This window comes from Athene noctua, chromosome 1 (assembly GCF_965140245.1).
Source record: "Athene noctua chromosome 1, bAthNoc1.hap1.1, whole genome shotgun sequence".
Classification (NCBI taxonomy): domain Eukaryota; kingdom Metazoa; phylum Chordata; class Aves; order Strigiformes; family Strigidae; genus Athene; species Athene noctua.
This window is the reverse complement of record NC_134037.1, coordinates 66,699,125-66,724,942: the sequence shown is the minus strand read 5'-3', so window position 1 is coordinate 66,724,942 and position 25,818 is coordinate 66,699,125. Positions and strand designations below refer to the sequence as shown.

The following is a 25,818-nucleotide window of genomic DNA, read 5'->3' as shown; positions in this document are numbered from 1 at the left end:
GGGCTTCATCTTCTCATTCTCAGCTGTTAACTATCCTGAAACTTTATTGATATTTCTAATAGTTGTAAGAGCTCAGCAGCTGGCTAAAAAAATATACTCAGTGTTTAAGGAAAAACTGATTTGTACTCTCCATACACTGCTGTGTCAAACACAGGTGCAGTGCACAGTTCATAAACCCAGAGACAACTGTCATCTCCCACTGATAAACCCTTTCTTATTGTGCTAAGATCCAAGATGGACAGCCAGGCCCACAACTAATCTTATTCAGTTTCACGTGTCCTGGTTTTCCCTACTTGTAAAACCTTGTTTCCTTCATGTGATTTTCTGCTCTCTTGTACCGTCTTGGCTTTGTACAGTTTATTAATACCTAATGCCTTCCAAAGACCAAAACCTAGAAGCCATATACTACAATACATGGAAGAACACACCAGTTTAGGCATTCTTATAAGCTCTTACTCTTGAAAATCTCTTCTCCTCTTCTTTTTTTTAAAAAAAAACCTGCCTACCTTCATCGAGCTGAACTGAATGTGAAAAGTTAGCACATATATGCCTAACCCCTTCTGTCACAAGTGCCAATAACCTACTTGTAACAGGTAAATGATAGAAAAGTCAGATATCAAGCACAGTAAAGAAGTGATGATCAAAGCGTTGCTATGAAGCAACAGGGAATTTCAGCAAAAAGACCGCTAAGTTTTGACTGCTACTCTTTGTATAAAATGAGATCTGGGAACCTATTAGCTAGAGAAAGGGCATATGATCTGATGTGATCAAATTACAAAAGTGTAATAAGTTATCAGCCAGCATATTCTTGGCTTACTCCACTTGCTACCATCTTCCCTCACAAATCACTTGTGAGATCTGAAAGATGGTCTCTGATCAATGAACAAGACTGCTCTCAGCTATGATTTCCATCAGTGCCGCTGCAGGGCAAATTTACAGTCTTGGTGATCCTCCAGACACTCAACTCACATATCTTCCCATTTATATGGAACAAACAGGAAGACAGAAGACTTCTCTCTTAGATTACTGGATGAAAAATGGGATTAAAAACAAATAAAACCAAACAAACATTCAGATCAACTAAAAACAGAGTCTCCAGACAGTATATCCCATAGGCTGCTTACCTACTCATGACACCAACTCAAACAGTCTCTATTTAAAAAAAAAAATAAAGAAAAGAAAGATAGGGTTTCTTGGGCAATGATATTTTGGTTTGCAACCACTGGTAATAGAAGCAGAAACAGAACTACAAAGCAATTCCTAGTAACATCTTCAGTACAAAACAAAATTGAAAATCAGCTTTTACTGTGTCTTACCGTGATGAGATCTTAATTGGTACAGATTCTAAAACACACTTTTTTTGTTTTTAAAGAAGGAATTTACATGACTGTAGAAATAGTTTTAAAGTCCCACAACCTCCAGGATGTTTTAATTGGCTTGCATTACCTTGCAAATGCCCGAATGAGATCACATTTCCATAAATGGCTTATCCATAATGAAAATATTAATTTTAATTACTGTTGAAGCTCTGACTGTCATGGAACAAGAAATACAATTCCTACTCCCTGGAGACACAGGGTACCAACTGTAGTATATTGTGCATGCATGGATATTTTTCACAATAAGTAGAAAGAACAACAACAACAAAGGTGTTTCTGATGATATAATGAAGGTCAGTTGGCACAAAATGTACAGGATTTGAACTGCAATGTAATTAAACTTACATTAAAATGTCTATCCCATATTTTAAGAGAAGTATCTTGAAGCCAGAAAAAGAGGGAACATTTTTAGATTGTAAAACTGCTAAGTGTTGCTAGCCAAATTCCTCAAGTGTTTAGCACATATTTGTAGTAAAAGACAATTCTCACATTGAAGACCTTATGGTAGAGTCACATCAAATAAACAAGGTGTGTAAGAAATCAAGTAGTATCCCTAAAATGAAGGAAGAGGGAAAAGGTACAAAACTTTAAAGCAACTCTAATCTGTCATCATCCAAGGATGCTTCAGCACTTTGCTGCATTGTGAAGTGCCAAGTCCAACATCTATACTCTACTGTTGTATTTTTTTCTCTTCCAGCACTCAAAATCCCATTGGAAAAATCCTCTGAACATTCTTGTTTCTCCTAGTTGGGATGCATGTAGACACTTTAGTCCTTAAGAGTGCTGAATTTTGCAGCCACCTCTCATCCCTTTGTGGGATTCATAAAGGAAGCCTTTCTTGACTTGACTTGCAGGCTTGTAATCTTGCACGCAATTTATGCTTGGATGATTCTTAAATCCTCCACCCAGAAGACAATGCAGGATAACCCTTTATCTCGTGTAGTTAATTTGACATTTAAAGCAGTCATCTAGTATTTCTGCAAAATAGTTTGGGCAGGAGGTGACTTTCTATTTGGCAGGATAACTAGTAACCTGCTCATGTTACATTCTTTGGCCTTGAAGGAAAGCACAGGCAAGAGAAATGAAGTGCACTAACGAACTCATGTACATTGTGTCACTGTGTGTACCACTGTAGAAAACAGCAGCTTTAATTATGGAGGGGAAAGAGACAGTGTCTACCATGAATCCGAAAACCCATAAAATACCTTGCTACCAGAGCTACTGGTGCTCAGCATTATGAATGCACCAGGGCTTCAAATAAGAGGACTGTATCAGGTATAGAAGACCTTCACAATTATCAGTGGTGACAAGCTAAATGCTCCCAGAAGAAGATGCCCACCGGTTCACTAGACTGAAACCTAACTACCACTGATCACTATTTATGGTGATATGAAACCAAGTGAAACTTCTGCTTATGTAGTACAGCTGTAGATAGATGCTTAGATGCTTAACATATTTAACAGGTTTTCTTAACGGCTCTGACAGGGGCTTTCATCTTGAGAATTATAACGTTTAAAGTCAGGGAAGATTTTAAAAAAAAGGCTGCCTAGCACTGCTAGGATGGCATTTCTCAGTTTACAGGTTACAGCCTGGTTTTGTACACTGCATTACTTTATGAATTAGAAGATATATATCCGAGTAAAACAAAACTGAAAAAGGACAAACACCAAACTGAAAAATACCAACAAAAAATTTGAAGAGTTCTCAAGTAAAAATGAAGCTACATGCATCCACTACCAAGCAGGCCAGACCAACATGACAGAATGAGCAAGTTCTCTGGCTGAAAACACCTTCATAACCGCACAGCTGAGGAAGCACTGAGAAAGCTAAAATTTTTGCATTAGAACTTCTCCAGACAAGAAACTAAGCCTACTTTTCTATCCCACAAATCTTTTAAGAGACAGGACCAACCCTCTGCTTAGATTTTTAAAGCCACATGGGTGCCCAGACCCACTGAGGTTGTTCAGGGCTATGAATTCAAGCACATAAAGGTACTGAGGAAGAGCTACAGATCCTGAAAAGAGGCTGGATTTTGAGATACTGAATTTACTGCTGACTGGTTTCGGCAGCTTCCACCTAGTGCCTATTTGGCCATATTCAGGCCATTACCATTCTCATTCTTTCGTACTCATTAGGAGACAGCTCAGGTATTTAATTCAAGACTGCAGTTTCTGCTACAATGGCCAGGCACCTAAAAACCAGGACAGTTCTTTAATCACAATCTTAATTATGAGTACTAGGCATTTACCACAGTTCTAATTAACTTGGGAAAGGATGACCTTATCTTGACACATGCAAGGTCGGTCACTCAATCCGTTGGAATTAACCTGATTACTTGTAACTAAGCACGTGAATAAAATGACTTTAAAAAGTAACCAGAAAAAAAAAAAAAAAAGAAGAGAAAAGTAAACCCAAGAGAGTCTGGATTTGTAGTTGGCCTAAATTGTAACAATTTAACTTATGAAAAGGCTAAGCAGAGGAATCCCTAAGAACTCTAGCTAGCAATCCTGGGCAGGACTGATCTTAGAAAAGAATCTTATTTGCATGACGTTGTGCAAGCCTTTACAGACTTCCCTCTTTGATACACTGCTAACACATCTCTGAATTATGGACTGGACAAAAATCAGTTATTGCTTATGACAGCTCATATCAGGCACCACTGTTACAAGAACTAATGAACACATGCAGGTGAAAGGTCCTTCTACAAACTTTCAGCATTTTATTAATTTTTTCTTATTAATATAATTTTTAAACCAGTTCTGGGTATAAGCATGCAAATAAAGTTGAATAACGTTTTTTATTTTTTACTTCATTTGAAACATAGTCCTCTGTTCAAAAGGAGACTGGACTGCAATTTATACTGCAAATAATGTTGAAAAATGTTTGCAGTAATGCAGTGCATAACATATTGAGGGGGGAAAAAATGATCTCTTACTCCAAAATTATATAATAATTAAAATATGTGGATTAACAGCAAGTATTAGCAACTGGGTTGACAGTCTCTCTTCTCCACCTCCATTTACCAGTTACATTTTTACTGTTGCACCAATGAATTCTTATTTTTAATGATCAGTGAAATCATTCAAAGAAGCAGCACAAGGAATAACACCGTTTACGTACACCTTTAAATCCAAGTTGTTTCAGTCCAGCTTCCTACTACATTTAATTTTACAGTTCAAGACAAAGCAGAATAGTTGCAAATTATATTCTATTAAGCACAACCAACTTATATGTGGAAAGATACATTTCATAAAGATTAACCTTAAACCAATGAGAATATATATATGTGGGAGTTTATTACAGCAATCATTTACCAGTATTCAAGAAAAAGGTGTAGAATGTAATCACCCACAAAGGTTGGGATTTTACAGTTGTGTTCTGTCAACATTTTTCATCGAACAGTTTAAATCTACTTTTCAAATACATAATTTCTTCTCTATCATAGGGGGGCAAAGAAAAAAAATTACCTAGCCTCCCATCAAACCCTCCACATCTTGGAAAAATTAAAAAAGTTAGGCTTCCTGTTCAACGGCTACAAAGTTCCTGCCAAGTTTTCTGAAAAAGTTAACAGTAAATTTTGCTCAGTTGTTCAAGCACAATCCAGCTTAATCCAACATTTGCATTAGTTCAGGACTATCTCCCTGAACCTGTAACAACACTGCTGTTCAGAACCTAAAACAGGTCAACTGTGATCATTAAAAAACTAAAAACAAGCAAAGAATTGTCCCCAAACTTTCTACCACTCTTTGTAGATCTTCAATAGTGACCTTCTCAAGTGACTAATTTGACACTGTAACTGAGGCCCTTACCAATTAAATTAGTTATTACAAAAAAAAAAAAAAAAAAAAGACTAGGAAATGGCTCTTAGTACTTGAAGAATCACTTTGCATCTTTAAAGCATTACGGTAGCAATCTTGGAAAGAACAGTTACAAATACCTAACCTAAAGACAGTGTTTCAGAGGCAGAGCTATTTGCTCCATTGTGCTTATCCTTGCAGAAGCTAAATTTTACCACAGAACTCTAATTCATTTCAATCTGAATTCATGCAAAATGGAAATTCAAATCACAAAAAGAACTATCTACTATTATTACTGGAGAGTTCCCAAATGCTATATTAATGGAACAGTGAAGAGACAAAGAGAAAAGCTTGCCTTCACACAGCAGATTTAGCAAGGGTTCATTAACCCTCATTCACAGATTAAAAAGGCTGACTCCTCACTGAAAGCTTACAGAAGAAAATCATAAAAACTTTGCCCATCAGCAAGCAGTACACCTAATCCACTAACAAATGCAAGTTGGAGTCACTGGGAATAAACTAACCTTTCCTAAATGAAATATCTGTTCACCATGGACAATAGGTAAATACTGGGAATTAGAAGAGTCTTCTGTCTCTCAAGCTACTTTGGAAGAATATTTTTTTGTTCCAGAAAATCCTCAAGTCTATTTCAAAAACCACCATGAGTAGCCACAAATACTGTGTGAAGTCTTCTCAGAGGTAATAAGAAGCAAAGCTTGGAAGCTCCCCTGCCAGAAACATAATATGTATTCATAACACGTTCAGCATATCGTAACACCATTAGTTAGAATAGTGAAATAAAGACCAAATATTTTAAAAGACATCAAACCAGAAAACTGAGTTTCCTTCATAAAAGGTAATTATTCTCATTCGCGCTTGAAAATTTCTGTCTGGCTAGCTGTAAATTTCTTGGGAAATTTAGGTACAGACTGACATGCACTGGATTACATGGCACAGCTTTATCTATGACTGAAGAAAAAAGGAGGCTGTAGAAAGGGAAATTTTAAATAATCAATCACGCCTTTCTTTTTAAAAACAACTTGTTTGCTGTCAGTACCCATTCAATTACAGTGTATGCAGTTTATCTGGAGAGCTTATTTCTGGGTGAGGACTAATAATTCACAATTATTCATGAAACTTTTTTTTTTTTTTTGAGAATAATGTTAACACAGTTACATGGAGAGAGAGACAGAGAGATACTGTGTTATTAAGATGGTTGTCAACTTATAAATGAAAGTCACCGTAACACTAGTGAAAAGAAAGGAAAAAATCCTTGCTGTTTTGGATTCTTTCCACCCTACCCACTTCCTTCATATTTGGTTTCACCTGCTTCAGCACCACAGTCATGTTCAAATCTGAATTCCACTTCTTTCAGAAGTTCCTGGAGCAACGGGATTTTAGGGTCAGGGTTACAGATGAAAAATTACCAAAAAGAAATAATCAAAAAGAGAAAGTAAAAATCACAGAATCATTGAGGCTGGAAGAGACCTCAATCCAGAGGCACAGCTATAGATTAGTTTCCTTTTCCACTGCTGATCCGGCCATATCTGATAGTGCTTTTGTCAATACTACATGTGTTTCTGCAAGCAAAGGTCTAACTGCATGAAGCAGAAGTACTTCTGACATTTTAAAAACTTCTGAAGCCAGAATTTAAAAGAATCAAACCAGGGGAAAAAAAAAAAAAAAAAAAAAAAAAAATCAGGATCCTCCTATGCCACAACTAAACTCAAACCCATGATGTTCGTCTTCAATCCAGAAAATGTCTGCTTTCTGCTGCAGACTATCTGTTTGCTTCTTAGTCTAGTGCTTAAGGTCAACAAAATGTCCGTACTCCTCAACATGAGGTACACCCTTGCATTTCATTCAATTATAACACAGCCCCACATTACACAACAAAATTCTTCCCACTTCTGGGCCAGCCATATTGCATGACCATGTTCATCTAAGGTAAGTGTTGAATTACTGCTCCCCCCCATTTTTTCTATACATCTGTATAGAAAAATATATATAAATAGAGCAGTGAGTCATTTTGGTGCCACACTGATAAAACACTGAATTTCATTAGTGATCAATATAACTCCTCCTTCCAAATTCATATGAATATTGTAAAGAGAATATACAAGTAAAATTATTTAGATTGAAACTCCAATTAAGCTACTGATGCATTACAAGAAGATTGACAACAAGGCACTGTGTGATTGTGTCATTTTCCACTCCCTTGATACAGCTGAGTATACTAAGAACACAAACTGATAATAAAAATTAGAGGGCTTTTCAGTGTGATAGCAAAGTATCATGGCAACAGCAAAGGTGAATGTTAAAGTGGCCTTGTGTCAGATACACAGCTCCCTCGGGTCACACTTTCTGGATTACCTGGTTTCTCAGTATCTTTTAATATGATTTAAAGCACCTAAATCACCCCAGTTTAGTTCCCAGTGTGAAAATACTAATAAATCTCTGTTATAAAATGTATCAGAGATACAGAGAATACACAGACAGCATGGTCATTGAGATATTCTAAAGAAATACTAGGCTCACAAAATCTGAATGCAATACCTGTACACACCAGACAGCTCACTTTACTCAGTGAGAAATCAAACGTAGTACACCTGTGTTTGTTATAGGTCCCTATTCATGTTGCAAAGAAACCATAGTCTTTTCCCCTTCCTCACTGAAAAGTCTTCTTTTGGGTGCAAAACTACTCTTGACATAAGAATTACCCAGCACTTAATAATAATAAAGTTGTCCTGCAAAACAATAAACAAGGACTTCAGAGTTTCACTTCTACTCTGGAAATTCAAGGGGGGAATTTCCCCACATAATCACTCTATGTGAAACATCAAAGAAAAAGATACAATCCACAACTGGTATTCAGAAGAACTAGAGATACTGGAAGCAATCCCTAACCTGGAGTTTAAATTTAATACCTATTACAAAAAGTAAAATTCCACTTTAAATCAAAGTTTACAAAAAGCAGCACCTCACCTAGCACAGAGGAGAGAGGTATTGTGAGAGAGGAAGGCTTTGAGTTCATCTCAACAGCTGCATTTGGGCAGTATAAATTCTCCCTGGCTGCCGTGGACACACTCCAACACTGTTTCCAGCCCTGGCCCTTAAGTCTGAACACTGTCAGCATGCTGGTTTTGTGATCCTCCAAGCTGGAAATCTGTAGAGTATGCCATGACACTCACCCTTAAAAACAAGGAGAATTTGGTACCTAGCTAAAAATTTGTGAGTGCCTTTCCACTTTTACAACAGTGGCCCAAACCGCTTGGGTTTTTTTGGTGCCAGAAGAGGTCCAGCTAGCACTCCTCTCCATTTATTCACAGCAAAATTACAGTTACTCTATTCTATTCCTGTCTAATGTTGCCCTATTACAGTAATATTTGACAGGTTCCAAAAGTGTATCAAGCAAGGCAACTAACTATACTTATGTCTCTCTCCTGCATTCTTCCTTTCACTGCCAATTCCAACCTGCAGTAATCTGAATATAAAAAGCTTTACAGAATGTTCTCCTTAGATAATCAAATCCCTTCATGCCTGCATCTGCAATACACATGGATGACAGCAAACCATTAAAATAAATATTCAAACCATTTGTTTTGGATAATATGTGAAGTGTGAATTTCTGGTGTACATGTATTGGGAAGAACAGGAGATCTTTAGGATAGGATTTTAAAAAAACCCCAACACATTTAAGTCATTTAGGAGCTTACGTGCCAGTAACTTACAGTGAAGTCTGTACTCCCACACCTCTATTTTCACATCTATTTTGCATGACTAAATGCTTCTGTGTAATCTTTGCTGATTGCATTCTTAATACCTGCGAGCCTGGTGCAACTGTGCAGCAAGTCACAAAGAATGAGGACAGTATCACTGCTGACCCAGTTTCATGCAAACATGTTCAGGAGTGTCTAATATAAAGAAGTATTTAAAGTCCTCCAGATGGAATAACACAGTCTAATGTATGATCATATGCAGCCTTGAGGACACATTTTAGCAGACCCAAGGATATAACGCATTGCTGAGACCAGCTGCTTGAGAAACTCCTGAAGGCTTTAGCCATTCAGTCAGGCCTGGGTTAGCTACAGCATTTTCAGGTGTTGTAATGGCACCTGTAAACTTCAGGTTACAATGTAAAAAAAAAAAATCTCTACTTGGTTTGACTTTTAGGCAAGGCTCAGATTTAATGCCTCTGAGTTTTAACTGCCCCTATTACAATATGTTTTGGCTCTCCAGCCTCTGGAATTATTTAAATCAAAATAAAAGTTTTGCTTTGTTCTCAGGATGTAAAGATGTAGCCTGATTTTTACCATACATGCATTTCGCTGTGCTTTTATCCAGAAAAGGATTTGTACATCAAAATTTCACTCAGTGAAATGAAGACAATGTTCCCCTTTCTCTTTTGTGCTTAAACTGGAACTGAACAGGTTTAGTTTGGGTTTGGTTTTTTTTTTTAATTGTACATAAATCACAGAATCATGTAGTTTGGAAAAGACCTTGATCATCTAGTCCAACCATTAAACCTAACACTGACAGTTCCCAACTACACCATATCCCTAAGCTACGTCAACCCGACTCCTAAACATCTCCAGGGACAGGGACTCCACTACTGCCCTGGGCAGCCCATTCCAATGCCTAACCACCCATTCTGTAAAGAAATGCTTCCTAATATCCAGTCTAAACCTTCCCTGGCACAACTTAAGGCCATTCCCTCTTGTCCTATCGCTTACTACTTGGTTAAAGAGACTCATCCCCAGCTCTCTGCAACCTCCTTTCAGGGAGCTGTAGAGGGCGATGAGGTCTCCCCTCAGCCTCCTCTTCTCCAGACTAAACACCCCCAGTTCCCTCAGCCGCTCCCCGTACGACCTGTGCTCCAGACCCTGCACCAGCTTCGTTGCCCTTCTCTGGACACGCTCGAGTCATTCAATGTCCTTTTTGTAGTGAGGGGCCCAAACCTAAACACAGGAATCGAGGTGTGGCCTCACCAGTGCCGAGTACAGGGGTCAGATCCCTTCCCTGTCCCTGCTGGCCACGCTATTGCTGACACAAGCCAGGATGCCATTGGCTTTCTTGGCCACCTGGGCACACTGCTGGCTCCTGTTCAGCCGGCTGTCAATCAGCACCCCCAGGTCCCTCTCTGACTGGCAGCTCTCCAGCCACTCCTCCCCAAGCCTGTAGCGCTGCTGGGGGTTGTTGTGGCCCAAGGGCAGCCCCCGGCATTTGGCCTTATGGAAACTCCTCCAGTTGGCCTCAGCCCATGGCTCCAGCCTGTCCAGGTCTCTCTGCAGAGCCTCCCTACCCTCCAGCAGATCAACACTCCCACCCAACTTGGTGTCATCTGCAAACTGACTGAGGGTGCACTCGATCCCCTCATCTAGATCATCAATAAAGATGTTAAACAAGCGTGATCCCAAAACCGAGCCCTGGGGGACACCACTCGTGACTGACTGCCAACTGGATTTAACTCTGTTCACCACAACTCTTTGGGCCCAAAACAATCTGGGTCATATAAAAATGGCCATCCAGCCAGTTTTTACCCAGTGAAGCATGTGCCCATCCAAGCCATGAACAGACAGTTTCGCCAGGAGAACACTGTGGAAACAGTGTCAAAGGCTTTACTAAAGTCAATGTAGACAACATCCATAGCCTTTCCTTCATCCAATAAACAGGTTGCCCTGTAGTAGAAGGAGATCAGGTTTGTCAAGCAGGACCTTTCATAGACCCATGCTAATTGGGCCTGAGCATCTGGTTGTCCCACACGTGTTGTGTGATGGCATTTAGGATGAGCTGCTCCATCAGCTTCCTGGGCACTGAAGTCAAGCTGACAGGCCTGTAATTTCCCAGATCATCCTTCCGACCCTTCTTACAGATGGGCGTCACATTGGCCAATTTCCAATCTGTCAGGACCTCCCTGGTCAGCCAGGACTGCTGGTAAATGATGGAAAGCAGCTTGGCGAGCACCCCAGCCAGCTCCTTCAGCACCTTCAGGTGTATCCCATCCAGTTCCATAGACCTCAGTGTGTCTATGTGATGCAGTAGGTCACTGTCTCCTCCTGGATTGCAGGGGGTCGTTCTCACAGTCTCTCTGTTCTGGCTGAGGAGGCTGGATTCCCTCAATACAACTAGTTTTGTTGTTAAAGACTGAGGCAAAGAAGGCATTAAGCACCTCAGCCTTTTCCTCATCACTGTTTGCCATGTTTCCTCCCATGTCTAGCAGGTTTTGGCTTGAATTTTATGTGGCTTGCTGTGCTGGGGTTGGTTTTTGGTTTTGGGTTTTGTGGTTTTTTGCTTCCCACATATCAAGACAATTTGAGAAGATATTCACAATAACTGTAATAAAATACAGTGCTCACATTCTTCTCAGCGTGGGAGCAATGCAGTACAGATGCATGTCATGGCTTTCAAAGAAACAGTGCACATGCAGATTCTGAATCTGCACAACACTCAAGAAGATAAAAACAATTTGCCAAAAATTACTGCATACCAAGAGAGACCTGCTGGTTCAGTAGTGCCGCTTCTTAACTCTTCCCCCTTCGCACTGTACAGACAGAACAGGCAGGAAAGAGGCATGCTGGGTTAGGAATGCTGATCTGGGTGTCACCAGTTAAGCCTGTACATGGGCAGAGGACTGCTCTCATAAAACAAGTAACAGTCCACACAAATACTGCTCCCTTTTTTCTGCTTCAAGGCTCAACCTTCTGCCTGTTCTGACACTGAGTGCATATTACAGCCAGTTAGACATCTTCAGTGCAAAGAGTACAGCTAGTACAGAGCAGGTTCAGAGTGGATAACATATATTCTTTAGAACAACGATGTCACATGTAAGAATAAATAAAATACCTAATCTCTACAGTCAGAAGTAAAGGACAGTCAAATAGTAGATCCAAATATATCCATCAGTACTACGTATAGTGAACATGCAAAAGGGACCAGCAGGTTTGTTCCAAAATGGTTTCAAATGATGATCAGCTATAGAACAACAAACTCTGTAGTACAAAGTTTATACCCAAACATTTGAGAACTATTCACCACCATATTACTTCACACAAATAATACAGGTATAGAAGTTAATTTTTTTATGGCAGTACTGGCAAGTCATACAACCAAACCAATGACGGGGCAAGGAAATTTGACAGCACCTCCGCTCCAAAACAGTACCTCCTGACAGCCTAACTTCCTAACACGCACAAGAGAATGATAAAGCATTTCTAGAAATGGAACTTTTCACTGAATCTACAAAGCAATAATTTCCCTTATGCAGTACTCCAGGACATTTTGGTACCTAAACAAATCATGCTTCATCATTAGCATTTTATGAAGAGAACATATAGTTAACAAACTAGAAAGCACCTATGCAAACACAATTCAAATTTGCAAACCTGCACAGCCTACCTCATGAGCACTAAAGCTCAACACCAAACACAAACTTCCAAATCTACAGGCCATTTATCTGTGAACTCCCATGGAGTGAACTGACTGTCCTGTTTGCTAAAACTGGGACCACCAGTGCACTCTTAATATAAACTATCTCCTATTTAACCCAGGGAAACACAAACCAAGTAGAAATGAAAACAACTGACAACTCCCAGCAGGAAGGAGGGAATCAAATACTGTTCTAAGGTGAAGATTTCCAAGGCAACAGCTAATTTATTTGCTAACCCCAGCATTCAGTCATGCAGCTCCTGTCGCAAACACTGACGTGTGTGAAACACTAACCTTCATCACTTCAACCTGCAGGTCTTCGTTGAGCGAAGGAGTCACTTTGACGGCATTCAGCATCTGATTAAGCAACTGTTTCTCATCTGAGTCTGTTTCCACGGATACAAACCTCTCATCAGACAAGAGCTTCTGCAAAGAGAAAATGGCAATGTAAGGGTTGAGACAAAACTTCCTCTTCACAATTCTGCTGTAAACTACTACACCTAAACCTATCTGGTACTACAGTGGCTAGATTTTCTATGTACAAATTTCAAATTGATCCAATAATACAAAATACAAAAGTACAGCAAAACTGGGAGATCTGTGCCACGATGAGGGGACAGTTAACATCGTTCGGGTGATGTTCTGATGATTCGGGTGACATTCGGCTGACATTCGGGTATCATCCTTCCTTCTCCAGTGTACAGAAGAAATCAGACATCAGTAATTGACATGACATCATAAACCACTCCAAGTAATGACCTCAGCAAAACCTCTCAACATTTTAGAAGCAAGGAGAGTATGGAATCCTCACACACCCCCTAAACCCAAAATCAACAACAGAAAAACTCCACTCAGGCTAGTATCCTGGCCTCAAACTAGTGCTATCAGATACACTGCCCACCAGGAGACAAAGAGTCAGCATCCCACTCACTTCGATAAGGCACAGAGCACTAGTACTGTGGAGGTGGCACTTCTGATCACTGACAAGATATGTGTTGTGTCATTCAGAAGTTGACTAATAATGGATGCAATCAAGTCCTCAGGAGGAAGAGTACTGTTAGCAAATGACTGGCATGAGGACCACAAACATACATAGGAGTGCATTCAATACAGACTGACTGAACTTTAGCGTAAGTATTTTAGACTGATCAGACTTCCTTTGCCTGTAAAAAGCCAGTATCCAAGTCAGTATCTCCCAACACAGCCAGTGGCACTATTTTCTCAGAGTTCTACTAGAAATGCCTCTTCCATTTACTCTATAACCACCTTCATAAGTGCTTCTTATTAGTGTCAGGCATCCTGCAACAGATGTACCCACTCAAGTCTTTTCCCACCTTCAATCTTCTTAGTAGCTCCCATGACAGAGCAGAACTACATTGCCTTGGTTCCCAGGAACACAACCTTGTTCTACCCCAGCGCAGACTTTGAACAGCGCAATTCACCCTGTATGTTCTGCATCACTTTTATACTGATGCTCCTTCCCAGCTTCAACTCTGTAGCACATTTCACTGGTTCATTCATACTTATTTGCTATGCTTGTACTAGTTTTGGCTGGGATAGAGTTAATTTTCTTCATAGGAGCTCATAGGGTGCTGTGTTTTGGATTTGTGACCAAAACAGTGTTGATAACATACCCACATATTGGCTACTGCTGAGCAGCACTTACGCAGCATCAAGGTTTTCTGTTTCTCACACTCGTGCCCCAGCAAGTAGGCTTGGGCTGCACAAGAGGTTGGGAGGAGACACAGCTGGGACAGCTGACCCCAACTGACCAAAGGGATATTCCATACCCTATGACACCATGCTCAGCAACAAAAGCTGGGGAAAGAAAGAGGAAGCGGGGGCACAGGGACATTCAGAGTTAAGGCATTTGGCTTCTGAAGTAACCATTCCATGTGATATAGCCCTGCCTTCCTGGAGATGCCTAAACACCTGCCCACGAATGGGAAGTAGTGAATGAATTCCTTATATTTTTGCTTGTGCACACAGTTTTGCTTTCCCTATTAAAATTTGTCCTAGTTCGTTTTCTCACTTTTACCCTTCAATTCTCTCCCCCACCCCACTGAGAAGGAGGGAGTGAGTGGCTGGGTAGGGCTAGCCAGGGTTAACCCACAACATTTTAAAGAATTTTCCACATAGCAGTATATCAAGTGTTTTAGTACCATACAGCCTGATGAGATTAACTCAGTTTACAAGGAAAATAATATGTTTTTCTATATAAAGGAGAATGTTTATTTTGGTATGAGAGATATAGAACTGCTGGAGAGAGTCCAGCTAAGGGCCACTACAGTGATGAAGGGACTGAAGCATCTCTCATGAGGAGAGGCTGAGAGAGCTGGGACTGTTTAATCCAGAGAAGAGAAGGCTCAGGGAGATCTCAATGTGCATAAACACCCAAAGGGAGTGTGCAAAGAGAACAGAGCCAGGCTCTTTTCCGTGCCCAGTGACAGGGCAATGGGCACAAAGTGAAACACAGGAAACACTTTACTCTGAGGGTGACTGAGCACTGGCACAGGTTGCCCAGGGTGGCTGTGGAGTCTCCATCACTGGAAATATTCAAAAGTCATCTGGACATGGGCCTGGGAAACCGGCTCTAGGTGACCTTACTTAAGCATGGGGTTGGACCAGATGATTTCCAGAGGTCCCTGATAACCTCCATCATTCTGTGATCCTGTGACCTACTTTTAGCAAATTCAAGTTGTATCTTATTTTTTGTCTTATATCCTATTTTTTAAACTATCTCCATAGCATCAGTACTGTGGTTTGCTTTTCTGTCCTTCGTAAAACATCACATATGATAAAAGCAGGTGAAGGAATGGTATTGTTGCTTGGATTACCTTTTTAGGCTTCTAGACAGGAGGTAACACTCTTAAGGTACCATGTTGCAAATCTGCAATTCTGCAATTCCAGTTCTTACAGAACTCAAGCGCATGTGCAGCAAGTTAGAAGAGCAAAAAGCTAAAATTTATCTTCACTGAGTGTCCCCATGGAAGCTATACTACAGTGGACAGTGAGTCATTCATAATTCCTCCACTATTCTTGGTTGATCATCACTCTACAATGTTCTTCTAACAGGCATACCTGCACTGGTACAAGAGCAGACTTATGTTCACATCCCACTAGCTTTCACTTTAAAAGCAACCCCCGCCCCCCACCTCCCATATACCTGAAACACAGGGCACAGGATGTCAGAGTGGGACCACAGTACTCTGCTGCAAGGAGGTGATACATGTCTTCTGGCAGAGACCAATAATTACAGGAACCCTTCAGAAAGTACCTTTTTTCCTTAGCCGGAGCTTCCTACAACCTTGTTGTGTCCCAAGATGGGACACTCTCTAACCAAATGCCTGACACCTCATATGATGAGTTAAGTGAATTTAAATGATCCACTTACATCCTTAATACTCCCAAAACAACAACTTCATGCTTGCCCTCTGAGGGAGCAACTTCTTTCTGGAAAATGGTGGCATGCATGTTATGTTCCAGCAGTGTACCAGCCTTTTCCACAAATACAATCCCCCTAGTGATAGGTATTGACTGATATGTACTCATTTGTTCAATTAAACAGAAGGTAAACTGCTTTAGTTTTTATACTGTCAAACCAGAGAGTCTTTTTGTTGCTTGTGCTGCATTGCTGTTTTATTTTTCAATTTCATAAACTTCCAAATCAGATGCTACTCCTACTGTTTTCAGTGTACAAAAAAACCTGGAAAGTGCCCACACATAGAGAAGGCAGCTACCAGATCATTTATTAACTTCTCCATCTTTCAAGCACTGCAGTCCTCACTTATAATCAAAGAAATCAGCAAGACCTGACTCAGTTTAGTTTCTAAGGTGTTTAGCAGTGGCAGGGCTTACTGAGAGTATCACAGGGCCACACAAGGAAGAATAAATTCAACACTGAAAGCCAGGAACTCCCATCTATCTGCAGAACAGTTTTAGCTTCTTCAGAATCGCCAGCCTTTATGTGCATCCTAACTTTTGAACACTGTTACAGAAACACAAAAATTGTTGTTAGGTCCACCAAGGATAGACACTTTTTCTGTATTATTTTTCAAGAGAAAAGCCTAGATTTCTTTGGCACCCACTGCCTACTAACATACCTCCACTCTAAAGGCATACCTGCATCCCTGCTAGAGCCTGTTGGGCCAACTTCATGCTCTTTGATTCCAGAGCCAGTTGGAGAGGAAGGAGACACTTCTCCCTGTGGAAAATTAAAAAAAAAAAAAAAGAAAAAAAAAAGTGAGAGGGAACAACAGAACTAAAATTGGTATTCTAAGGAGTAACGTTCCAGAAGGGCTATATCACTTTCAGTAAGATAACACTTGCATACAGTAATCAAGAAAAATTTCACAACTCTGTGAAGCACTTCTACCCTCTAAAGAAAGCTGGCATATTTTTTCACATACTGTTAAGAATGGTTTTTTAATTGAAATTTCACAAAATACTTCCCAACTGTTAGCCCTCTGCATGAATGTGCAATGCATAAAGAAGGGATTCACAGATCACTAGTGGTTCTTCAACTCAGCATGATAAGCATTACACTTCAGTCACTTACCTTCTGTTTAATATTCAAGTTGCCAGAAAAGTGGTTTCATAATCCATTTCTAGTAGTCAAGTTTTGGTCTGTGGCCTCCTCTGAAGTACAGTGTGTGCCCTGTCATGTCAGCTCCCTGCAACTATAAATGGTGTAGACAAAGGCAAATGTGCACTAACGAGTATGGTTTGCACCTGAATTAGAATGTGCTAGAACTATGACTAAGCTGTACTTTGATTACAGAATAACATTGTTTGAATATTAAAATAAATCACTAATTAGGATATTACTTTAGATGCTTTTGACTCAGTGCTCAGATACTGAATTTTTTTTTTTATTTGGTGACCAAACCAAAGAGTGCCTGGAGCTATGACCTCTCTTTATTCCTTGCTTCTTATCAGAGAAGGGCTGCAGCATCTGATGAACACCTAGTAACCACAAGCCCTTTAAGCAAATCCTGCTAGGTGGCAGGTAGCTCATTCCTGAGCAGATACTCAGTCCATATCCAACTGTAGGGCCCCTGAAGGTCAAAGACAAATGTGTGCAAAGTAGGAAACAGAAAACAACTAGCTGAGTCTTTCCTTACACAACTGGAATCCAACAAGCTCTGACTTGTTCCATTTGGAGTGTTCCTGTCAAGTCTCAAGGCATTCAAACACACGTTCAAACCCCCTAGCTTTTCAAAGCAGAGTCAAAGATGTTTAGTTTCTAAAAATACCAAACCAAAACGTTTTCCATCTTTTGTTCCTGAGCTGCCTTTGACCTGAACTCACTTAGCTTCGGTTGACCCAAAGATAAATAGTTTATTGCCCAAAAGTAGATAAAAAGCATTGACTAGCTCTCCTACAGCTATAAAAGTTCAAGTTCTGACACAAACGAAACACATGCAGTAGACTATTGCACATATCCTGCTCCTCTCACAAATCCTCCCTTCATAACTAGCTAAGAAGACCTAGGTTAGAGCACTAGCGATTACTGGAGTTTCAGACGTACTGTCAAAGCTATCTAGTCATGTTTTGCCAGTCTGCCCATAACATACCCACCTTCCTCCAGAACTGTCAGGCTACAACCTGAACTACTTTTTAAAAAGCTTAAATGGAGATTACCAAACACTAGCCATCTCAGCTTTGAGGAACCCAACTTGTAACTCCTTCAGTAGATCCTGCTTGCAGAGGGGATCGAATGTCCACTCTGAAAAGTCAGCTCTATTTTGGGTGTGTTCAGTTGGTATTCCTTTCTCTCTACCTTTCCCAAAAAAGCACAAGGCACAAGCTACCCCAAGGGGCACAAATCTGCTATTTGCTCTTTGAAATGCAACCCCTTCCTTTAATGATAAAGACTTGAGAGCCACAAGCATGGCTCCATTAAGCAATCTAGCAAGCTTCTGTTCTTGGCAAACACCTCTTTAGCATCTGCAGACCTTTTCATATTTATACCTTCTTTCCAGGTTATGGGAATGTGGCATAACAGCACAAGAAGTTTTTTAAAAGAAACATGAATTACACAGATTTCTAAAGAACTTGAAGCAGACTACATGTGTTTCTTAAAATAGGTTTCTAACTAAAAGCTAACCATTTGCTTCATTTAGGATATTCTGAGAAGCAGCCAGGCACAAAGCCCAATTTTCTCAGAAGTTCCTTTCTTGAATGTTTCTGGAATCAAGTTAACTAGGACTCTTAAAACCGGGGAGTTTAGCATCCAAAACAGCTTGAACCACAGAACATCAGGAAATATTTCCTTATAGAGTATCGTATCATCCAAATCTACAGAAACTGCCAAAACTTCTACTCCTGAGTTCAGACAGTAATCCTCTAGCCGGTATGGAGTGGCTACTGCCTATATATCAACCCACAGCTTTGCCTCAACCTGGGAACATCTGAAGCATGCAGGTAAATTGTGATAGGACACTCTAGTTTAGAGAGGTACCACAGCAACGCACCTCTAACCCACAAAGCACCTTTAAGTGTTAACTTTTATGTTGTAACTTCAACATACTCTCTCTTTTAAAATAAGTTGTCATTATCACCCTCTGAAGGAGAACTCACATTTGAAATTAGTAGATCAACAGGTGCCAAAAGAAGGTACCTGTGCATTAACTGGTACACAATCAGCCAGACACACACAGGAAAAAAATAAAGAAAAAAAAATCACAATAGTGTATAGTAGTAACTGCAGAGATGCTAAAAACTGATGATTACTTAGACCTGCACCTCTTCAGGGCAGAACACCGCATTTCTTTTAGACTTTCTACAGTTCACTGCAAAAGCATATAAATGTTTGGGTTGTTATTAATACACAACCACATTATTCTCACATTAAAGTGCATGGTCACTGGGAGGTGAGGGAAAAGGGAAGGCAGGCATAAGCCACTGGAGTGGATCCAGCTCAGTTTCATTGTAATGAAGACAGGTGGGAGCTCCTATGGCTTATGTGTAGCTACCCTGCACATCAGCATGTTGCCTACCATCTGTCATCACATACTGCAATGAGCAGAGAACAACGAGAGCTGTTTCTTGAGATATGTCCCAAAACGAATAGGAAAAAATGACAAACAGGAGGATGGAAATTAGAACAGATTCAATTAGCCGAACTTCCCATCCTCACTCAAAATGTTTGGCTGAAAATCTAATTAAGGTTGCTGCAGCCTGTGTTCCCACTGTATTCTCCAAGAAAATTAATTGCCATTGTGTCATTTACTGTCCTTGTTACACACTCAGTCAATTAGATCTCTAGCATTTCTATCCTATAGCTATAAAACACTCGCAGAGATACCTCACAATGTTTGATTGGCTTGAACATCTTCCACACTTCAGTTTGACCTGCCATTTAAATCCATCATCTGTTAGTCTGAGAACACAGAAGGACGCAACAGATAATCCTCAGGCAGAATGGGAGAGGATGATGTAAATTAACACAGCTGGTCCCTGATAAGGTCTACCACTTGAAAACTGGCTTCAGTAGAGCTGCACAAGAGATAAAGGAGACCAGAATTTGATCTCAAGAGTGCAATGGAGAAAGCGATTGATGTTCCCTTATACCTTACAGCCCTTTTATAATTCCATCCTATTTTGAGTGATCCCACACCATGGGATCTTATTGCTTACTCCACTGTCTGCAGTTCTACACTGTCAAGTGACCATTCAGGTTTTGCAGTACTACACATGTAAGATATTTTACATACATGAAGTTCTCAGAATAAGCCGGTGCACATCAATACACTTCAAAACATGCTTAAAAATGTCTTCCATTTATGTTACTGTACAGAAACTAGTTTCATATTGGAACTCCTAAGTTTTCAGACTGATACATGCAGGTGTGGACACATATACACATACAGTTTTAAGCACAAATAACCCTGAATGAGCCAAGTCAAGTATAACACCGAGGGGGCATGAAAGGAAAAGAGCACCTTTGACTTGGAGGAGTGGAATCTACCAAAAGCTTCAGGATAAGGTATCCCGAGCATTGACAGATGAAACAAAGCAATGAAAACAGAAGCTTGAGGAAAGAAAGAAGTGGAGATGCTGTAAAGAAGGAACAATAGTAAAGAAAAAGGATGCACTCAGATAAGTGATGTACTACACTACCCACTAATTGCATTGTTTGCTTATGTCCACACAGCAGTGCTCTCAAAACCAAACCAAACCAAACACACCCCACACCTCCTCACAAAAATACAAGGGGAAAAAAAAACCCACCACAAAAACAAAGAGAGGCAGCAGTAACAGATCCTGGCTTTAGAGTTCTTTCCCTGACAGTGGAAGAGAAAACAGGGATCACTCTTTACCTGCAGCTGTTCTCTAAGGTCACCTGTGCAAATGATATGGTGAGAGCCACTACAGAATGAGGGTCTGCAGGAATGATTATACAGTATGGAAGGTAATTGCAGAGACATAAACCAGCTTTCCTAATCACAGTGTTCCTATTCAAATATGGTATAACACATAAATACTGAACAAATAAGTGTAACATGATGGCAGCCCCCCTCCATTCAAAACAGAGTACCAAGCACTCTCCTGTCCTGACCCAGAAGACCAATTTAAAAAAAATAAAATAAAATATATATATATATATTCTAAGGTTACTAGAAACCAGCAGCCATTTGCACTAACAGGCACTCCATCAGAGAAAACAGCATTTGTAAGTGTGGACCTTGTTACGTACAGAACAGTAAGCAGACAACACCAAGGACAAACACTCAGTTCTGTTCCTACTGAGGCCACCTGGAGTTTGTCGCTAGACCTCCACAGTATCTGAACTGAATCCTAAGAGACCTGCCCAGGGTCAAGCAGAAAGGTCAGAGACAGAACCAAGTGTGTAATCCAGGACCAGTATCTTCAGGAGCACAGGTTGTCCTTCCTGAGCTACCCCAGTCCATGACTGTCAGCTTCAACTGCAGAATGAGTCATGAGAATGTAAACTGCCTTTATATTCAGCATGCTGGGTTACAACAACCTTTCTAGTCATCTGAGTTTGCCATGGCTCATCAACCTACTTCTTTCCCTGCACGTCTGTCACTAGGGATGCTATGACAGGTCAGTTAAAATAGGCTGCCAAAAAGGTCAGAGCAAGACAAATTACTATTGTAAGTAGAGAGATCATAAACATTTTCTGTCCTCACTGTAGTAGAAAAATGCTTTAGTGAGAAGAGAATAATGGCTTATTAATTCACTCTCATGATGAAAGCTGTAGTGAAGATAGGAGATAGCCCAATCTTAACTCCTTCTTGTTAAGGGCCTGGAACACAGTCTCATAGCCCAAGTTCACCTCCACCATACTGACTTAGGGAAGGGGACACTATAAATGAAGTACTTGTCATGACTGTAAAAGTTATTTCCCTTCACACAAATGGTGACAACCATATTAATTTTCAGAAACAGGATTAAAAATAAGACATCTATCTGCATTATCTTCTCCCTGAAAATTACATAGGAGGAGCAAAATTCAGAACCTCAGGGCCTTACCAGCATGTAATTTGCATTCCATAACATAATTCACAGCCCAGTCAAAGAACAGATAAGCGTCTGATTCACAGCTGTTGCCATTTTCTGATACACTGTTTGTTAGGCAAGGTAACAGTCACAGACAGAGTGACATTTTTCAGTCAGAGTAACACTGACAGCTGAGAAGAGCTTCTCAGTCTTGGCTGCTTAAAACCAAGTATCACAGCATGTAACTCCAGTAGCCTCACTTAAGCAGAAAAGTTGTCTCACCATGAGAATAAATGGTAAAGATGAATTCTCAAAATTCTTTACTCCCTTAAATTGGAATGGGCTTGAGTTGGAATGGGCTGCCCAGGGAAATGGTGGAGTCCCCATACCTGGAGGTGTTTAAGAGTCAGGTAGACATAGCTTAGGGACAGGGTGTAGTTGAGAACGGTCAGTGTTAGGTTAATGGTTGGAGTAGATGATCTTCAAGGTCTTTTCCAACCTAGATGATTCTGTGAAATAAACCAAACAGAAGCAAATACTGTCCCTACACAAAATGGGATGATTTCATTTGTGTAAAACAAATTCCAGCGGTGTATATATGAACACATGTACATATAAAAGCAGAAATATCCATAACTTTTCTTTTCCTGTGTTAGCTTAGAGAACATTGAAAAAAGACTCCACCAACAATGTTATGGTTCATAATAGAGGTACTTAAAACCTGGAGGAGGAACAGAATATGAATACATTCTTTTTCAAACAACAGCTCTTCAAGAAGAAAGGAGATTTTAAGTCCTTGCTCGCATTCTAGAGAAATTATTAATTTTAACTGCAGCAGAAATATGACTGTCCCACTTACAAAGAGTATTACAGTTGAGCTCAGACAGAAGTTTGGACTTTGCTATGTATAAATATAGGGCAAGTTCTCATGCCTCAACAGTGCAGGAAGTCAGACCAGATGACTACAACAGACCCCTCCAGCACTAAAATTTGTATCTCTATGCAAATACAAGTTTGTTGATAGCACTCAGAGACCTCTTAGAGCAATCTGAAGCCTTCCAGTTAGAACCCTTCTTTTCAGGAAAAAAGAAAACAACAATAAATTATCTTTATGATGCTGTACCACTACAAGATGATCATGCTCTGTTAGACAACTTTGATACTACAGTACTACATATGAATGAACAAGCAGTTGGAATTGCAGTTTACAGGTTCTGATAAAAAACAGTTGAGAGATTGCTGTCATACTATGTTGATATAAATTCTGACTTTCTTCAGCAGGGCCAGGATTTTACTCCAGTTGCTCACAAGCATAGATGTATGTGTGCATGTTTCCCATGTCAAGAGATTTGCCTCTCACATAAGGTGAAGTTCCACCTTTACTCATAACTTTAATATTTTTGGTTGAAAGCATTTTCATTTTTCTTCCTCACCACTTGCAGCTTTTTTTTTTTTAAAAAAAAAGGTCTTTTTTTTTCTCCTCTCAGTACAAAACACTTCACTTTTATCCAGTTACAATAAAAAGGCTTCTTTTCACCTGACTTGAGGTTGAACTCTCCTTTTCCTTCCATATCCGATTCTCCCTCACCTCAGCTGCTGACATCAGCTCTCGGAGTTCCCTGTGGGTCTCTCCTCCAGCTCAGTATTTAATTTTTCCTTCCTCTTTGCTTCACATATTTCTTCTTCTCTTCAATCCTTTTGCTTTTCAAATCAAAACACAAAGTAATCATTTCAGCCAACACTTAAACGAACTTGTCTGTGGAGGGAAGTATATGAGTTGCTTATCAGAGGACCCTTAATGACACAGGGAAAAGGAGGTGAGGAATAATGCCTAAATGTAACTTCATACAGTTCGTTAGCTAGAACTTTTAACATTTTTACAACCTTGAATGTTGAATGAGACTGAAATTTAATACTGCTTGTTATTAAAAAAGTCACACAGTGACATTTCTAATTTTTATTATTTACTACTTTCCAAGAGAAATGGATTTGCGTAACAGCAGAAATACAGCTCTACTCATGGGACAGGCACATGTGAACAATTTAATCTTCCATCCAGCCTAATGCAGCCAAGACCACAGAATTCATACAATCATAATTAAATAGCTCAGCACAGTCACTCAGCTGGAGAGCACTTCTAAGGTCATTTGCTTCCGTGCTATACTCTCTAATAACATCCTGATTTCAACACAAACACAAAATTCCCAGATAGGAGCCTGACACTGTTGTCAAGATAAAACCAAAACAGAACAAAAACCAAACCATGAGCACAAAATGTACCTTTGCTTGAGAGGAGAGGAAGAGGGACAACAAAAGATTCTACACAATATTAAAGTGGACAAGACCAAAATAATAATCATGATGCTTCCAGTCTCCAAAGCTGTAGTATAATCTCTCTGTCATACATTATCATCACTCTCCCTAGAACATCCACTCCAGCAGATTTTTGCCCTTTGTGCACAAGATATGACAGTCACTTACTAACTCTTAAAGAATTTGATGACACACGTAAGCCTCAGAAGGTCTTAATTACAAAGCAGTCTGTATCCTTTAGGTGATTTTATTAACTATCATTTGAAGTACAGCATGAAGATGAGGCGAGAGGCAGAGTATCCATCCTTACTGTACACCTCCTGGCCTTAGCTGGAGCACACACTGGACTTGTTCAGCCTACAATTTTGAAAACTTATCAAGCTATTCCATAAAACCTCTCTTCCTTTATATTTGGTAAGCCTGGAAGGGAAGCTAAGGATTTTTCCAGTAAAAACTTTTGTTTTTTCTTCAAAATTTCAGTACACTGAAAACAACAAATAAAGCATCTTATGGGAATTAAACTTCCATCAGAAGTTGTTTTATAATGCTGGGACTGGGTAGCATTGAGGGGACAGAAGAGAGACACAAAGGTACTATAGCACAGACATCTTGCAAATGACCTTATTTTCTCCATTAAAGCTGGATGGCCTAGAGTTAGTTACAAAAGTCTGATGAAGAAATGGGAGGATGAGGTAAATTTTTAATCATTACTAGTCACGTTTTGAAGGTTAACGATGCAATCTGCAATTCCATTCAACTTTCACAGCAGCGTAATGCTAAACCTTGACAGACCTAAGGGACGATTGTTAAAAATATCTCCACAATTGCAATGCATTATGTAATTTTATACTCACTGCATCTTAACATATTCAATTTCTTAAGCAAACAAACATTGAAGGAAACCAAAGGTAGAGTATTTCCTGCAGCTTTGTTACTTTTCATGGAATGTAAATAAAAGAACTGTGAGAAAAGACCTTTATTATTTTCACTCACCCCTTCATTTTAAAAACAAAGAGAAGTCATGACTTGCACAGCATCACACGAAGACCACAGCAGAGTCAAGCTTCATTTACTAGGAAAACAGTCCTCTCTGTTTCAGTGCCACTTCTCTTCTTTCATCCCCTGGTTCCTGCGCCCCCCAACCATATTTCATTCTCTAAGGCAATTGCCACCAGCCTTCCAATGTTCTCACTTTCTTCTCTGCAAGCACTAAAAGTGATCAGACATTTAAAACACACACACACGGCTATCCCATTATCATCCTTACACCCTTAGGGTAATATTTCAGTCGTATTTGTTGTTAGACAAACAAAACTATGGCTGCTCTCAACTTTTACTGGTGCTACTTGTGTACTGAATGTATTATGTACACCCCACAGTAACTAAATGTCGGGGGTTAACGCCTATAGACAGCTCAGCCCCACCCAGCTGCTCTA

At 39.9% G+C, this 25,818-nt stretch overlaps 1 protein-coding gene across 7 annotated transcripts in view; it reads right to left on the bottom strand.

Annotated features, from left to right (window-relative positions):
* ARFGEF3 (ARFGEF family member 3) overlaps positions 1–25,818 on the bottom strand; it is a 97,065-nt gene that overhangs the window by 62,451 nt on the left and 8,796 nt on the right. For all 7 annotated transcript variants that reach the window (XM_074896415.1, XM_074896414.1, XM_074896408.1 and 4 more), the window contains exons 3-4: positions 16,724–16,805; positions 12,896–13,027 (exon numbers count right to left, since the gene is read on the bottom strand). In XM_074896415.1, the coding sequence (XP_074752516.1) occupies positions 12,896–13,027; positions 16,724–16,805 (214 nt within the window). The remainder of the gene's footprint in view (positions 1–12,895; positions 13,028–16,723; positions 16,806–25,818) is intronic.